Genomic DNA, 18,615 nt, shown 5'->3' on the forward strand with positions numbered 1-18,615 from the left:
TGTATGCAGAGGTTCAGAGTAATCTGTGCATCAGCAGAGGCAAACGTAAAAACATCAACGCACAACATTCTTTACACAAGGAGATGCACATCATTTAAACATCTGGATTAAGTAGAAAAAGCAAGTTTTTTACTTTGTGTCCTTTCTCAAGGTAGCGAGACAAAATAGATCTAACACTGGATTTGCATCATGCAAATAATAAATACGCAAAGAAGGAAACACTTTTTTTTCCTAAAAAGGGAGATGTTATGTTACTTTTAAGACATTCACAACACTCTGGGGGTTGTGCAGGTGGTTGCCCAGCATTTTCCTTTCATGAAAAAGAGGGCAAAATAAATGCCAGGCAAGATTTAAATCTAAGGCATTTTGACTTGAACTTTATGATGCACAAAGTATCTAACTTTCCAACTATATGATTTAATTTTCTACACGACAAAGTACTGAATAGAAATATACTAAAATCCACCATAAAAATAAAAACTAAGAGTCTAACAAAAATACTTTCTGAACAATCGCTTCATTTAGCTATTTACATTAAAGTTTTCCTCTTTCTGCCCCTCCCTTTTAAAAAAAGTTGATGTTTTGAAGTGTCCCACTTCAAAGGGTTCATTTTTGCCCCAGTTCCTGTCAGAAACCCTAAAGTGGAAAGTCACTGCACTGCTTTGGCACAAAGAATCCCTGCGGCTAAAATCAAACAAAGCCCAATTAAACTAATCATGACGACCCAGTGAACACAAGGAAGCTCACCTGGTATTTCTGGACTTCTTGTGTGAAATTCCCAACTCTACTTAGTACTTGGTACTATAATTACCCTGACCAAAATACTGTGAAATTACTGCTCTGATCTACTAATGGCTGCAAAAATCAAGTCGTTGTGGTTTTATGCCAAGGGGCTGTAGCAAGGTGGCGCAATGCTTTCTGACAGAGATGACAACTTCTAAAAAATTCAGGGTGGGGGGAGTAGAAGGGAAAATTAACAGGATGTGGTTTACATTGCCAAAGACTGTTCATTAATTACCAATTTAATCACTGCTGGAGGCATGACATTACAAAAATCTGGCTGAAAGTTCTAATAGATTATGAAGACCACCTAAGTAGAATGACCAAGAAATGTACAAAACAATTAATACTGTTTCACTGCTATCAAAGAAGCTCAGATTATTTTACATCAAGTGAAGCAAAAGAATTAGTAGCTTCACAGTGCCACCACTAGGAACTGTAAATACAATGGCACACAATTAGTAATGCACATGTGACTTTTCGTTCAAGGCATATATCCTTGGGAAAGCCAGGAACATGATAAGGAGAACAAAAGGAACATTTTAAAATGAAATGAATAAAGATTTTAACTCTATCCTCATTCATGCTGAGAAATGCAATGAAACATACAGCTCCAAGTAATGTTGATATCATCCTGGGATGGATTGAAAACAGGGACACAAAAACATTTATGGTCATTAGCAGCAGTACAAAAAGAGCATCCCTGGTGTTAAAAAAAGTGTAGGCTTCATACAAAAATGATCCCTCTGAAACAGAGATCACTTCACTGCTGGTCTTTATGTGTAGATGATATGACAATATTTGGATCCTTGAACTAGGCCGGTGTTTCTTTTCACATGGCCTATAATGGAATAGGTTGCTAAATTGCCTGTACCCGTGCCTTTTTGGTACTCCCTGATACTCAATACAACACGCCAAGTTAAATAACAAAATTATTTACAGTTGACAAACTGATGCCATCCAGGCCACATATTTAATAGAGATGAAAAAAATCAGCTATAGAATCAGTCACTTTATTGAAACAGAAAACTGATCTTCACCCCATACAGTAGCAGTTATTTACATCCTAAAATTATTATTTTTTTACTTTAATAGTTAAATATCATAAAAGCAACAAAGCATATTAATTATATTAATGGCTGGTTAAAAAGTTTACGTTGTCTTCATGGAGAGGAGTTGCACATGCCAAATCATGTGCTCATAAAATATCTTCCTTCTCAACCTGCACAAAAATGCATGACAGCTATCTACGTAATCAACCTATCTGAAAACTTGAAACACTTTATTTTAACATGTTAGTGTGGAATAGATAATTGATCGAGTTTTGTTACCTGAGTGAGCTGGGAGTAGCATACAGAGATCTCTGTGTTTTACTCAGAATAGCCGCCTAGAGTGGTCGCAATGACCAGATAAATAAAATAAATAAATAAATAATTTTTTTAAAAGCACGATCAATTTTTTTCTCCATTAAGAAACACATACATGCAATTTAAGGCAGTAGAAAAAAACTGCCACACTCATGATACTTAAATATTATAGTGAATTCTCTTACCAGTGTAAATCACATTTGGTAGCTTCTTTGGGGCATATGTGGAAGACAAATAGTGCCAAAATGAATAAGTTACCAGGAGTCAAGGATTATTAATATAATGCTCAGTCTTTTTAACAATTAGATGGTAACTCCTTTTGTAATCTAGTGGGAATCTGGTGATTATATCTAAATCTGGTCACAATTATTAGCATGGCAGATTAGCCTCCCTACTTTGCAATCAATATTCTCCAATTATCATCAAAAGGCCATGGCTGCCATACAAAAGTCCCACACTTCAATATATTTAAAATGGAAGGGAGGGTGCCGTTTAACTCTCCTAATTTTCTCATTTTTCAGAAACAATTTGCTGATAATATAAATCCCACTAATACAGGAACTTGGTAGTATTTCTTTAGGCCAGTTTAAATGAAGGCATTGTTAGGTTCTGGATTGGGAGAGATAGATAGCCTTTATGCTTACAGATGCTGCAGCAAACCACAGAGAAACTCTGTGTTCTGATTCTTGCTCACATCAAGGAAAGCAAATCAAAATCATCTCCACTCTAACATGGGTTTCATTTATGCCTGTCTCTTGTTTTCTCTCTCGCACAACTTACAGCAGCATCAATTGAAGCTCAAATGAGAAAGATGTATGGTTTTATTAAATAATTAATTTATCAATAAAAATATTAAAAATTTAAAAATATTAACAGCAGCCTTAAATATCCTTTGATGGTGCATATGGTAGTAACATTGGCACCAAAGCAAATACTGGACAGGATAAATGAAAAAAGGGAGTTAATTCTGTGGATACAGAAAAATGACTTTGGAATGCATTACAGTGGGGTCTTGACTTGAGAACTTAATCCGTATTGGAAGGCAGTTCTCACGTCAAAAAGTCTGTAAGTCAAGTCTCCACTGACCTACAGTGCATCGAAAACCGATTAATCCCGTAACAGGCCGTTTTTGTTCCATTTTGGTTTTTTTCTGGTCTGTAAGTCAAATCTCAGTCTGCAAGTCAAACCTAAATTTTGCGGCCAGAGAAGTCTGTAACTCAAAAAGTCTGTAAGTCAAGGGTCCACTGTACTAACTCACTACATACAATAAAAGAAAAAATTATATAATTCATACACATCTTTTTCTAGAAAGCTGTTTGCTTTTTAAATCATAGAGGCTGCTACAAATGATTTTCTCTTCAGTGTAGTAAGTTGCAACTAGAGTAGGCCTATTTGATTCAATGGAACTTACAGAGGGGTTGGCTGACCAAATCCCCACCGATTCAATGGGAATACTCTAGTGAGACTTGCCACCTTGACAAACAGGATGCCAGCCACTGTGTTATACCTATGGCATACTTTTGTGTGCAGGCAACAACTACTGTAGATGTAAAAGGTCTTGCCAAAACAGCATACAAATCGAAATAGGAAAGAACCAGTGTTTTTTTTTGGAGAAAACAGCATGGAAGATTTGGGGTGGGGGGGGGAGAGATCCACACTTCTCTAATTTATTGATAGTATCTTCATAATGTACACATAATAAGCTGAAGTTGCAAGATGATCAGTCAAACGACATTACCTCCCTTTGCAATGTCAGGTCCTTAAGATTAACCTAGTAACTTTTCCACAACAAGTGCAGACAGGCTGGCAGAGATGTAATCCTTTATGAAGAACACCATGTTAAGTGCTTTATATGGAGTAATGCAAAACATTTCACTCATTCGCTCTCTAAACCTAATAAACGTACTATCCTGAGTAATATATTATGAGTTGTAACATATTTTCATTAGCATTTTGCACAGTCAACCCTATGAAAAAAAATTCTAGGCTATGAAAAAAATGCAGAAAAAAAATCACAGTACTAAAATAGCATGATACATATAAATGTGCCCTCCTGGACTCTTTTTTTCAGTCCACATTCTAGACTAAGCTAAAAACAAAGGTCAAGATAGGGCTGTGGCAATGAAGGGAACACTCAGTGGCTTCCATTAAATTATTTGGGACAAAATAAATTGATTGAAATTGGCATGTGTAATGGAAGAGAGGCACAATCTCCCCTCCCTCCAACAGAGATTACTAGGGGCTTCTGCTTTTCTTCATAATAGTGATTCATTTCTAGATATATAGGTATCCCTGAAGCACAGAGCCCCTTCTTCCACATGCACTCATAAGAACAGGTATGCCTTTTGTACAGTACTGGCACCAGATGTCATTAACCCTGTAACATCAAGAGCTGTCAGCTTCCCAAAAGAATGGAATTGGCTTCAGTGGGCACTGCTGGAGATTATATTAGACTGTTGGTTATATTAGGCTGTGTTTTTACTACAAGCACAGCCTGCTTAAGTTGTTTTAATTGACTTTGCTTTTTCCAAGGGAATTCTAGGAACTGTAGTTTTGGGAAGCATGTCTCTCATAACATGCTTTGGAAGAAGATATTATTCTTAATAATTTCCAAATTTATTTTAGGTTTGTGGTATTATTTTCTCTTGGTTACATTATATATTACCTGGCCATCTACAAGAAGGAGCTGAAAACTGGGGCAATAGAATAAAAATTGACCTTTTTTCCAACTGTTTTCAAACTGCTGTCAGCTGCTATAAAAATTACATCATCCTTAGTTTGGTAATTGCTACTTACAAAACACTGAACTATTACAATGATTGCATGTGTGTGAAATATTAACAGAGATAAGATAAGTTTGATAGAAGTGTTAAAAACGTGTCCATGCGTTTGTAGTCTCAAGAATAGACTACTGTAATGCTCTCCATGTCGGGGCTTCCTTTGAGACTGATGCGGAAGCTCCAGATGGTCCAGAACACGGCAGCCAGGCTATTAACAGGGGTGAAAGGATTTCACCATATTTTCCCCAAGTTGGCCACCTTACACTGGCTACCTTTCTGCTTCTGCATTGATTTCAAGGTGCTAACTATTACATTCAAAGCCCTTAATGGTTTAGGTCCTCGATACCTGGCAGAGCACCTTCTTCCACCCATTTCTACCCGTATCACCCACTCTAGTCAGGCCGGGTGGCTGAGGGGCCTAACGCCAAGAGAGGTCCGGCAGGAAAAAACAAAAAATCGGGCCTTCTGGGCAGTGGCCCCTTGCCTATGGAACAACTTACCTGTAGAGATCCGCCTGGTTCCCTCGCTGAGGGCCTTCAAGACTAACTTGAAGACATGGCAGGCCTTCCCTACAGCCATTACCTAGCCTATCTTCCTTTTCCTTCCCCCCTTTCTTTTTCTTCTTTTTTCCTTTCCCCATCTTGAACTTTGTGACTAATTTGGATTTTACCTCAGTTTATTTTTATGTTATATGTAAACTGCCCAGAGTAGATATGTTCTAGATGGGTGGTATATAAATAAATAAATAAATAAATAAATAAATAAATAAATAAATAAATAAATAAATAAATAGACAGACAGACAGACAGACAGATAGACAAATAAATAAATAATGCAAAATAAGCACATTAGAACACTGAATTGAAAGAATAGAAGAATTAAATTATTAAAAACAAACTGACAAACAAAAAACAACTGCCAGTTTCTTAATGCGGGATATTGTGCTTCTGTATCTGTAATTCGAATCACCAGGAAATGGCCCAATATTGCTGCACAATATCATGCCTATGTTGCCAGCAGGAAAAAAATGCCAAGTTTACATAGCAAAGGGCAACCAGAACATTAACACCATCAATGGCACCAGTCTAGATTCTATACAACATACCTTTTTATGCTCACTACCATTCGCAAAGTGACACCACATAAGAGATAATCGCATAAATGGACTCCTTTTTCCATGGTTAACCACTTTTCACCCAAACACAAAGCAAATGTTGATTTGTTCTGCTTTACAATAATATCATTGTACTCTCAAGCAGTGACAATAAATTTCACAACACTAAACTGGAATGTTTACATCAAGGGCACACATGGAAAAGATATCCTTTCTTGATCTAACTTACAGAAGTAATTTCTGCCAGGATAATCATTTGAGGTTCTTTCTTTCTTTCTTACAGAAGTAATTTCTGCCAGGTTAATTATTTGAGGTTCGTTCGTTCGTTCGTTCGTTCGTTCGTTCGTTCGTTCGTTCGTTCGTTCGTTCGTTCGTTCGTTCGTTCGTTCTTTCTTTCTTTCTTTCTTTCTTTCTTTCTTTCTTTCTTTCTTTCTTTCTTTCTTTCTTTCTTTCTATCTATCTATCTATCTATCTATCTATCTATCTATCTATCTATCTATCTATCTATCTATCTATCTATCTATCTATCTATCTATGAGCTAGTGGATTGGGCAGATGACATAGGGGAAAGACACTTTGACAAGTAACATGGCCCCAAACTGTGGAGAGCTTTGTATGTGAAGGTTAAAATGCTGAACCTGATCTAGAATGCAGTGGGTAACCAGTGGAGGCAAGCCAGAACCTCCAGTCTGGCTGCAGCATTCTGGACCTGCTATAGTCTCAAGGGAGTATAAATGTTAAACAGCATCAGGGACAGTGCCAACCTCCGGGAAAACCCACACCTCATGGTCCAAGGGGTCAATACCTCATCTCCTAGCTGAAGACTCTGGACATGATCCTTGAGGAAGGATTGGAACAAATTCAGTGCTAAGCCTCCAATCCCAATCGAGAGCCTGTCCAGGAGGATATGTGGTTGATGGTATCGAAAGCTGCTGAGAGATCCAGAAGCACCAAGAGGGTACATCTGCCCCATCAACCTCCCTTAAATGGTCATCCTGTAGTGCAAGCAATGCTGTCTCAGTACTCCTGCTCCTCCAGGTATGTCTGAAGCTGATTAGCCACCACCCTCTCGATCACCTTGTCCAGGAATGGAATATTGGTGATTGGATGAAAGTTTTTCAAATTGACTGTTGCCAACCAGAATCACTTAATGATGGGACAGATGATGGTTTCTTTAATATGTGAGAGGAAAATTCCCTCCTTTAATTATGAATTTACAATATTCACGACCTGCTCATTCATGGCTCCCTTAGCGGCTTTTATCAGTCACGCTGGGCAAGGGTCAAGCAAGGAAGTGGTAGGCCTATACCTCATCAACACCCTGGAGACTTCCTCGATGGATATACAGTAGGGTCAAACTGATCCTAATAAAATCAAGAAACATTTCTAGCAAAGTGAATAAAGATAACTTGAAATACACAGTCTTCTCTATGACATTAATATGGCACTTACGGGCTTTGCTGGTTGAGATGTACAGTTAAGGAATACAACCTTGTTAATACGGAAGGGATGATTGGCTGGTAGTTGAGACAAGGAATCTTGTAGAATGACTGTACAGACTACCATGAAGATTAGCAACTAACTGATGCATAAATGTATCATAACGTTAGTAGCATAATTACTTGCAGCACTGAACATATACAGTAACAACTATCGTGTTTTGTAAATATTCATGAAAAATGTATGATTCTTCTTTCTAACAAAAGGAACATTTATGTTTGGACTCTAAAATTATTTTGATTCATAAAGACTTCAAAACAGTTAAATATTCTCAGCAATTACACATAGGTAACTACTATGAAAAGTAAATGCAGGGAGGATTGGGGGTAGGCAACTCATACTAGCAAATACAAATCTATGTTCTATTGAAAAGCTTAAAAGAATCATTTGTCCACACTGCAGTCATTAGCAAAATGAGCACTGCAGTACTAGCACAGTTTCTCATGTGCAAATGGTTAGAATTGCAAAATTACAGCACATAATGTGACACAACAGGCAACCTCTGCTTTGGAAAGGATTGCATAAAAATTTAATTAGCTTTCATCTCCAGAGATTACAGTTCCCTCCAGGTCACCATTGAGGTTATTGGTGGAGCAATAGGCAACTGCAGCTGCCTCCCCATTGGACCCGGGTTTGCTTAGCTATGCTTTCCAGTGCCATCAGAATAATTCATTCTGATGATAAAAAGAGGGTCACTGTGAAAAATAGTACTGGGTACAACACTGTAATATGACAGATAAGTTTGCCTTTCATCTGACTAATATCTTAAATCGTCTGGCACTCAAAAAGCACTGCTTTCAACGGACTTTCGATCTTTCATTGGCCTCAGTCAGTAGGAAAATAATCAGCTCTTGGTAGGATGAGATGAATACTCAGCACTTCTAGGATAGGCAGAGTCAACCATAAATAATACACTGTTGCCATTTCCCCATACCGCTTTGCACCAGTGTCATGTCCAGCAACAATTTTGTTCACTAACTACACATACTTTCCTCTAATGGCCACAAGGGCCAATATTTCTTACATCATTCAGTTGCTTGGAGCGTCCCGGGGTGGTTGTGAGCTGTCTATTTCCTGCCTTTAATGCCGCATCTCTTCTTGCTTGTTCAAGCAGAACTCTTGCTCTCTCTTTCAGTTCTTCCTGTCTTGATAGCATTCGTAGCTTTAGAAAAACACACAGTGACAAAAAAGACCCTAATTAAGCAATATGCAACATGGTGCTACATTATGATATGGGGGGGGGGGCGGGGAAGAAGCTTCCTACAAAGAGTTGGCCTTCCAGACAACTCTGCACCAGCAATCATACCACAGTAGACTATGTGAAGAAGTGAAATACACTTTCCACAGCCCTAAACATTCTTAAAAGTCAGATAAAGTCCTATGCAAAAAGTCAGCTTGGGACTTCTGGCATAGAACACCTTTCCCTACAAAAGGGACCTGCACATTTAATCGGTATACAGTGGTGCCTCGCAAGACGATGTTAACTCGTTCCACGAAAATCGCTGTCTTACGAAAACATCGTCTTGCAAAACGAAAAAACCCACTGAAATACACTGAAACCGGTTCAATGCGTTCCAATGGGCTGGAAACTCACAGTCCAGCAAAGATCCTCCATAGGGGCGGCCATTTTCGCTGCCTGTAAAGCGGGGAATCCGTCCTGAAAACACAGCGGGGAGCCATTTTGCACAGCGGGTAGCCATTTTAGAACCGTCGATCAGCTGTTTCAGAAAAAACGTTTAGCGAAAAATCAGTTCCCGAAGCAGGGAACCGATCATCGTTAAGCGAATTTTCCCTATAGGAACATCATTTAAGATTAAAAAAATAGATTAAACATGGAGGAAGATTTCTGCCCATTTATGTTATGAGAAAGTCATCTATGCAAGCCATTCATCAGTTTAGCCAGTGATTGAGGTCACACAATAATATACACACCCACTGTCTGAAGAGGTTGCCTCTGAGATCATCTTAGACACTTTTAAGGCATTTCTTGGGGGAAAATAACTGCTCCATAAAAACAATTTGGAAATCCAGGATATTAGCACAGCTACTGATTGGACAATAATGTCTTTACTCAAAAATGAAAGTTTTCGTCAAATAAATAGGTAGTCATATTTTTATTGGGTAGTTATGTTTTTAATTTTTTTAAAAGTTTGTGGGCAATTAAAATGGCATTTTAATTCTACTGCAGGTAAAGTGCATCATAACTATGATACAGGAAGCTAGCTTGCAGCCAAGAAAGTCTGTTACACTAGGCCTGCTAAGTAAGTAACCAAGTAAGTGTTATATATATTTTTTTCTGCCAGAAATCTGAGTAGCATATGATAGCCTAGAAATGCAAGTCATGGGATACCTGAGTTCATGCAGCAGTAATTTCCATGCTAGATTACTTCAGTGTGCTCCAGGTAGGACTCCCACAGCCATACAACTACAGCCACAGCAATACTCAGGAGCTAGACTACTAACAGAAACCCCTCACAGAAACCATGACATCAATTCTAAAAGAACTGCACTGGATGGCAACACACTTCCAGCCCAAACTGGAGATATTAATAATGACATTTAAGGCCTAGGACCTTCATACTTGGAAATAAGGTCAACAAACGTGCCAGAGGAACCCTCCTCTGTGTCCAACCAGTATGAGCAATACATTAGACACAGATGTGGGAGGTGGCCCAACAGTGCTGTAATCGTGTTACCCCACAGGGGGTCAAAATGCTGGCAGTTCCTCTGAAGCCAGGGCCCTTCTGGATTGCTCCCTGTTAGCTCTGTCAGATCTCTTCCTCTATGTCATAATATGGAGCTTGTGAATACGTGTGCACAATATGTATTCAAAATTATCCACACACACTATAATTGGTGGGCAACACAATAAAAGATAATTAAATATATTTGCTTCTGGCATTACTTACAGAACAGTAAAAACCAAAACCAGTGAAAAATTGCACTACAGTATATTTATGGATATAAGAGCGGCCATTCTGCTGTATTCTGAAAACATTTTTCTGCTTTCTTACCTGTGCAGTTTTTGTAGGCAGGTCTGTGAATTGTACAGAGGTTTTGATCTCAGATTCTGAATCTGTCTCCATCTGCCTCTGTGAGACAGGTGGCTTTTTATCAGTATCTGCATCCCTATTTTGAGAATGTCCAGATTTATTTCCCATTTCTAAATTTGTTTTTTCAGCATATGTGTCAAAATCCAGTTTCCTCCTTTCTCTGAGGTCTGGATGACCGTGGTTTTCTGGTTCTGAGAAACTAATGGCAGTGGCGGAATTCTGTTGTCCTTTCTTGTCCATATCCTCATGCAGTGTTGTTGGAAATGCATCCCTTTTTGGGTCGTTGACCTGTGCCAAATTGCTCAGATCTAGAGTGTCTGCTTTGAGCAATTTTTTCCTTCCCAACAGAGGTGGTACTGGTGTTATACTACTTTTCTCCGGTTCCTCCAATCCAGATGTCCTTCCTAGGCTCTGCTGGTTTTTCTGTTGCTCCGCATCACTTTTAGTCCTTTGAGAAGAAGAGGAAGCCATGCTGAAGCTCAGGTGATCATCTGGTGTTTGATGCAGATTAGATGCACTTTCCAAATCTGTAACTCTGCTGTCATTCATGCATGCAGAGTCATCCTGAAAAACGAAGTCGGTTAAAGGCCCTTCAAGCTGTCGCTCTTCTGGTTCTCGTTTTAGGTCATTAAGTTCCGCATAGAACTTTTCCTGATCAACAGAGCTGTTTGGGTCTGTTTCATAGTTGCCCACTTTGTAGGTACTTTTGCTACTGTTCTCCTCGATCTGAACCACATTTAGCTCCTGTCCGCTGAAATGTGCTCGTATTTGATAGAGATAAGTCATCACAGATAATTTGTCTGGAATTGCTAACAAAACCATGTCAGAAGGTTCTAGTAGCCGAGATATTCCTAAACTGGCAAACCCGTCATAGGCCTTAAAATAAACAAAAGGAAAATTAGTGTTTCTTTTGCAATAAATGGTAATCTTAAGAGCAAAGCAATGGATTATACCATTTAAAAACGAATGAACAGGCTAGTAAGCATAGGAACATCTTATACAATACAGTACTATCAGGTGGTATATACAACTTTCATTAAGTCTCCAGAAGTTCACAGTTTCACTTCATTAAAATTAAAAGTTCTATCTGTTTCAAACAAAACAAAACAACAAACTGCTACCACTAAAGTATCGTACTGTTATCAACAAAGCTGTCTGCCATGGCATTATCCTAAAACAAAACAAATACTGATAAAAAATATAAATAAAAAACTTTCAATATCAGTAAGATTGTAGGTTTTGGGAAATAGAATTAATTTGAAGATAGGTAAGCGGAAGATTTAAACTACATGTAGTATGAACATTATGGTAATTAGCCTGATAAACAAGTAGACAGATAAGTATAGAAAAGATTGGTCGTTAAACTGAGGAACTAGTTGGGAGTAAATAAGTGCATTAATAAATCCAGGGGGGAAATGATAGCAAAAAGAAAACAGATGAGGAAGAGATATGAATGGGTAAGTTAAACTTCTTTTAGGTTATAGAGTTGACCTACGAAGGAAAAATGTGAAATTTAAGGGGAAGTGTTTTTTTTAGGTAGAGCTTCATAATCAACAAAGAGAATATGAAAATACGTGAGAGTTAGAATGAATTATGACTTCAGTAGTAGATTATCCTAAGAGAACTAATAGGGGTTTTTTTAGATAAAGATTTTTAATCAATGAAGAGAGTAAGAACACATATGAGAATTAGAATGAGATTATAATAATTCATCCTAAAAGAATTAGTAAGTAAATAGCTGTTGATAGTAGCCAGAAATCATAGAGATGGGAAGAGTGACTAATAAACTAGGACAAAGCATAGATAAAATAGAAGAGTATTACATAAATAGACTGGGGTAGAAGGGAACAGAATGAGGAATGTTAGTTAGAAAAGTCCTATAATTTGAATATAAAGGAAGTTAAAATATTAAATAATTTGATTAGGGACAAGATGATCTTTTGGATTTTCTTAGTAGCTGAGGGATTTTTATATTATGGGACCAGAAGGGAGAATGGTAATAAATACATATAGTTAAAAGTTTACAAATGTAATCTTTGAATGTAAAAGACCTGGGAAGTGTTATAAAAGGAAAAGAATGGAGGCATTATTTTAAAAAGGATATGCAAATATCATATATTTACAAGAGCCTCATTAAACGAAGGCAGGTGTAAATGAATTTATATTGAGTTGGTTTAGTATTTATGAGGAAGTTTATGGGAATTCAATGTCAAGAGGGGTTGCAATTATTCTCTCTAAGGAATATGAATTTAAAGTGGAAAAAAATGAAGAATATGTTATAAGGTACAATGGGAGAAGAAAAATATACTTTACTTTTATTTTTATTGTGTTTTGATATTGTGTTGTTTGTCTTGTTGTTAGCCGCCCAGAGTAGCCTGGTAGCCAGATGGTGTGAGGTATAATTCCAATAAATAATAATAATATAAATTAATGGTTATTCTCCAAATTAATATTACAGGTTAGAATAAAACAATAAGGATAACTGATTTGAGAGATGTATGGAGACTGATGAAAGGAGGTGAAAAGAAATTTACTTTTTGCTCTTCAGTTCATATGAGTTACTCTTGTACAGATTATCTAGGTTGTATCTAAATTTTTAATTTCAAGAGTGATTAATACATTTGTGTGTATTATAAAAGCAACTTATCATACTCTACTGGATATGGCTATTAAGATGAAATGCGATTACAGACAAGCTACAAGATGGAGGATAGATACAAGTATTTTTCAGCAAATGAATATAATAGATAAAATAGAAAAAGAAATGATAGAAATATGAGGAATTAATGATAGAGAGGGTTTTATGTGGGATACTATAACATTTTAATGAGATAAATTGTTATTAGGGAATCATATAATTCAAAAAGCCAATAAAACATGAAAATGGAGGAGGTAGAAATAAGATTGTTGGAGGTAAAATAATGATTAAAAATTCTATTATAATTACAAGCAAAATACTGAAATAGAGAAAATACTGAGAAATTTAATACTGTATATATGAAAAAAAGTTTTTTGAATTTAGTAATAAAAATTCAATAATTTTGGCTAGAGTCATCCATGCATACATGATCGAGCATGCATTTCACTTGTGGAAGACAAAACTAAAGGCATAAAGACCCACGAACAAACAACAAGTGAATACAACTGAAGCAAAGGTCTGGAAAAGGATCATAAAGAAGAAAACCCACTGTTTGGTGATGTCTACACTGTTCCCCTGAAAATAAGACCTAACCTGAAAATAAGACCTAGTATGATTTTTCAGGATGTTTATCATATAAGCCCTACCCCCAAATAAGCCCCAGTTAAGTGAAATCCCAACCTCCACCATTGTGCAACATTGTGCAGCAGCCAGAAGATGATGACATGACTGTATCTGAATAAATGTAGATTGCTGTACATGAAAAAAAAAACATCCCCTGAAAATAAACCCTAATGCTTTTTTTGGAGTAAAAATTAATATAAAGCCCTGTCTTATTTTCGGCAAAACACGTTATGTGTGCCAGAATTCAAGCAGTCATTACTTGCAAACAATTCTCAACAAAGTATTACACATGAACATTTTATTTATGATTGTGTCAATTTGAGGCCCTGAAATAAAGGGAATGTGTATGAAAATGGTTGCAATTCCTAAACGTACAGTATTTGATACAATATTTTTGTTCAGTCCCTTGAATTAAAAATGAAAGTCTGTACTTCGATTGCATCTTCCTTGTTTCATTTCAAATCCATTGCAGTGCCTTACATAGCCAGAATTATTAAATTGTGTCAATATCCTATTATTTCTGAACCATTCATGATGTTGCCAATAAAGATAGTTGAAGAAGAGTTAAAAGACAGGTAAAATATAATTAATGGATTTTATAATAGAAATAAAAAGGCAAGGATTTATTGATTAATTATATTTATATCCTGCCCATCTAGTCATTCGACTACTCTGGGCGGCGTACATCAAACAAAATAAACAATTAAAATAACATCAATATCCAAAAATAATCAATCATTCAAGATGGAAAAAACAAAGAAGATAGATCAAATAGTGCCCGGGGGGGGGCCCTGCCTGAATAGCCAGGTTTTTAATTGGCTTTTAAAAATACCCAGCAAAGGGGCCATACAGATCTCTGAAGGTAGATTATTCCATAACTGAGGAGCCACTGCCGAGAAGGCCCGGTTTCTTGTTTTTTCCTTCCGGACCTCTCTCAGCGTTAGGCTCCTCAGTCTCACCTCCTGACTAGATCGAGTGATACGGGTAGATTTTGGTGGGAGAAGGCATTCCGTCAGATAGCAAAGTCCTAAAAAGTTTACGGCTTTGTGTGTAATCATTAAAGTGTGAAATTTACGCGGAAGCACGCGGGCAGCCAGTGCAATGCGGCCAGAGTGGGAGAGATATGATGGTGTTTTCTCAACCCCCTAAAAAATCTGGCTGCCGCATTTTGTACCGTTTGAAGCTTCCGCATCAGTCTCAAAGGTAGCCCGAAGTAGAGCGCATTACAGTGGTCTAATCTTGAGATTACAAGCGCATGCACTAAAGTGGTGAGCACACCAGCATCAAGATAGGGATGAAGCTGGGCAATCTGCCGAAGGTAGAAGTAGCTGGAGCGGACCACTGACGCCACCTGGGTTTCCATGGTGAGCACCAGGTCCAGATGTATCCCCAAGCTACGAACCTCACTCTTCGTGGTGAGAGTCACCCCCCCAATGAGAGGGAGTTTCCCAAATCACTGATGGTGGGGCCACCCACCTTCAGTACCTCCGTCTTGTCCAGGTTCAGCCTCAACCCATTTTCCTGCATCCATTGCAGAACAGCCTCCAAGCAGCGCTGAAGGGACAGAATGGCATCTCCTGCAGTTGGTGAAAAGGAGATGTAGAGCAGTGTGTCATCAGCGTACTGATGGCACGATGCCCCTCATCCCCTGATGACCCCTCCCAGCAGCCTCATATAGATATTAAACAGCATTGGGGAGACGATCGAGCCCTGCGGGACCCCACAAATGAGGCTCCATGGGGCTGAAACCCTCTCCCCAAGCTGTACTTCAAGAAGGATTGGAGCCAAGCAAATGCCAGGCCACCAATTCCCAACTTGGAGAGCCTCCTCAGGAGGATACAGGGGTCGACGGTATCAAAGGAGGCTGAGATATCAAGGAGGACCAACAGGGAAGTTTTTCACGTCAGCCTCCCTCAACAGGTCATCATACAGGGCGACCAATGCCACTTCTGTACCATGGTGCGGCTTGAAACCTGACTGGAATGGATCCATGACATCTGTTTCATCCAAGTGCACCTGAAGCTGGTCGGCCACCACCCTCTCCACCACTTTACTAATGAAAGAAACGTTGGCGATGGGCCTGTAATTGCCAATATCGTCAACCGCCAAATTTAGTTTCTTTCTTATGGGCCTAATGAGTGTCTCCTGGAGGGCAAGGGGAACCCTGCCCTCAAGGAAAGACCCATTAATTATTGCTATTGCCCATTCTGTTGTTATAAGCTTGGCTGCTTTGATTAGCCAGGCTGGGCAAGGGTCAAGGGAGGAGGTGGTGGCTCAACAGCGATCAAGTGCCTTGTCCACAATCTCTGGTGTCACCGGCTTAAAATGATCAATTCTCACCGGGCAAGGCAGAGCGCTGTACATCTCTGCTCGACTCACTGTGTCCAAAAAAGGAGAAAGTTCCCTGTGGATGGCCTCCACTTTAGATTTTTTTAAAATGCTGCAAATTGGTCTGGTGAGATACTGGGGGGGGGGGGGGGGAATAGACCAATTCCGGATATGTCGCGAACTATGCGGAAAAGCTCCGCCTGCTGATTTGAAGCTTCGCTTATCTGGTCAGTGAAGTGTGCTCGCCTAGCAGCCTTTACCTTAGTGAGGTAGAGGTCAGTAGCGACCCTGACAGCTGTTCAATTCTGAACTGTTGGGTCTCTTCTCCATTTGCACTCTAGCCTTCTCCTAGTTTGCTTCATCGCTCTCAGGTCCTGGTTAAACCAGGACACAGGCCAAGCTCTTAATAAGAAGAGATGGTACAAATTTCTAAAAGTAGAAAAATTCCTACTTCCTAATTTAAGACAATAATATATAGCCAATAAATTAAGATACAGTATATCACAGAAATGAGTACACCCCCTCGCATTTCATAAATATTTTAGTATGTTTTTTCATGTGACACTGAAGAAATGACACTTGGCTACAATGTAAAGCAGTGAGTATACAGTTTGTATAACAGTGTAAACGTGCTGTCCCCTCAAAATAACGCAACACACAACCATTAATGTCTAAACCGCTGGCAACAACAGTTATTCGTATATTATATTATATTACGTAGAAATGTAGCCTTATTACTGAAATTCTCATATATTATTTCTATCTATTGTTTGTGGGTCCTTCTACCCCACTATCTCTCTTTAATTTATGAGAGGAAAAGGTACACAAATGCAAAACTGTACACTATCCAAGACAAAGAAAACAGGATGTGCCAGGGTAGACTGTGAAGGGGCAAAGAAAATCCAAATGATGTCTGCTGGTGCACCATGTATTTTCTTTCAAATATTGGAGTAGCAAAATGTAACACTGAAACACAGTGGTGCCTCATTTAATATTAATTCGTTCCAGCAAAATCGCTGTAGAGTGAAAATGTTGTAAAGCGAAATTAAAAAACCCATTGAAACGCATTATAACCCGGTTAATGCGTTCCAATGGGCTAAAAACTCACCGTCTAGCGAAGATCCTCCATACGGTGGCCATTTTTGGTGTCTGTATAGTGAGCAATCCATGCCTAAGCACAGCGGGAAGCCATTTTGAGCACCTGGTGGTCATTTTGAAAACCTGACGATCAGCTGTTTTGATCGTCGTAATGTGAAGAATCGTTCCCCAAAGCAGGAAACCGATCTTCGCAAAGCGAAAAACCCCATTTAGACCATTGTTTTGCGATCACAAAAACATCGTCGTGAAGCGGATTCATTGTAATGCGGGGTAATCGTTAAGTGGGGCATGACTGTACTTAATGCCAAAATATTATTGATCAGTTATGTTGGCATAAATGAAATGGTGTGAATTGCAGGGAAGAATGTCCACTGATTAATAGGCTGCTGCTTGTATCTCTCATCATACATCAACTTGAGCAAGTAGCACCTAATGAAGGATACAAGTGGTGATCTGTAAACTATTGGCAACTTATTGCTGTGATTTATGCTACTTTACTGACACCAGTGTAACCAACTGACAGGATTTTGGCCATAGCTGAAGGAAGGGCAGCACATTTTAAAAATATTATTACTGTGTATGCAAAATATTCTAGGTATGACTCAAACTGCCTGTAAGTTTACAATTTAATAGATATAGAAGCCAAATGGGATGGGGTATGAACAGGAAAATAAGCAAATTCAGGCATTAATTTTTTTACAGAATTACTGTATTTAACTGGCTTTCTAATTAAGATACTGTATGGTATAACACTGAAAAGAATTCTACTGCTTATAATATTGTTTCTTTGTACAGAACACACTGGTACTCCAGAAAGTTACAGGCCACACCCACCACTTGTAAGCACTTTGCTAAGAAATGTAGAAGTAAATTTTGTTCTTTTAAGCTGACAGTCATGCAGGAAACAAGCTATTTTTAAGAATAAAAATGCACATGCACCAAAGAATAAAAATGCACATGCAGTTCCTAAGATAAGGAACTGAGATAACAAGCAAAGATACAAAGAAACAAGATACTAATCATTTATGGGATTTACCACCAGTCATTTGCCTTCTCCTAGCCATGGAACTGCAGTGATTTTTGGTTAGTTGGAAAGTCAGATAATTGGGGGTGGGAGGGGGCACACATAATCAAATATTATCATGTTTAAACCTCTCTCTCTCACACCACACACTTTTTGTCTTCTACTGATCTATGCATCTTTCAGAAATCTACAAGCTTCCATCTCTGCAAACAGATACTGATCATTTCCAGCAGACTCCTATGAAACTTTAAGCAAAACAGTCAAGATCACCTCTTTTACTGCCAGTGCTTTAAAGAATGCATACGCATC

At 38.4% G+C, this 18,615-nt stretch overlaps 1 protein-coding gene across 4 annotated transcripts in view; it reads right to left on the bottom strand.

The window, feature by feature from the left end:
• EHBP1 (EH domain binding protein 1) overlaps nt 1-18,615 on the bottom strand; it is a 339,919-nt gene that overhangs the window by 89,556 nt on the left and 231,748 nt on the right. For all 4 annotated transcript variants that reach the window (XM_020790594.3, XM_020790589.3, XM_020790595.3 and 1 more), the window contains 2 exons: nt 10,556-11,470; nt 8,566-8,703 (listed from right to left, as the gene is read on the bottom strand). In XM_020790594.3, coding sequence (XP_020646253.3) covers nt 8,566-8,703; nt 10,556-11,470 — 1,053 coding nt within the window. The remainder of the gene's footprint in view (nt 1-8,565; nt 8,704-10,555; nt 11,471-18,615) is intronic.

This window comes from Pogona vitticeps, chromosome 1, assembly GCF_051106095.1.
Source record: "Pogona vitticeps strain Pit_001003342236 chromosome 1, PviZW2.1, whole genome shotgun sequence".
NCBI classification, from domain to species: domain Eukaryota; kingdom Metazoa; phylum Chordata; class Lepidosauria; order Squamata; family Agamidae; genus Pogona; species Pogona vitticeps.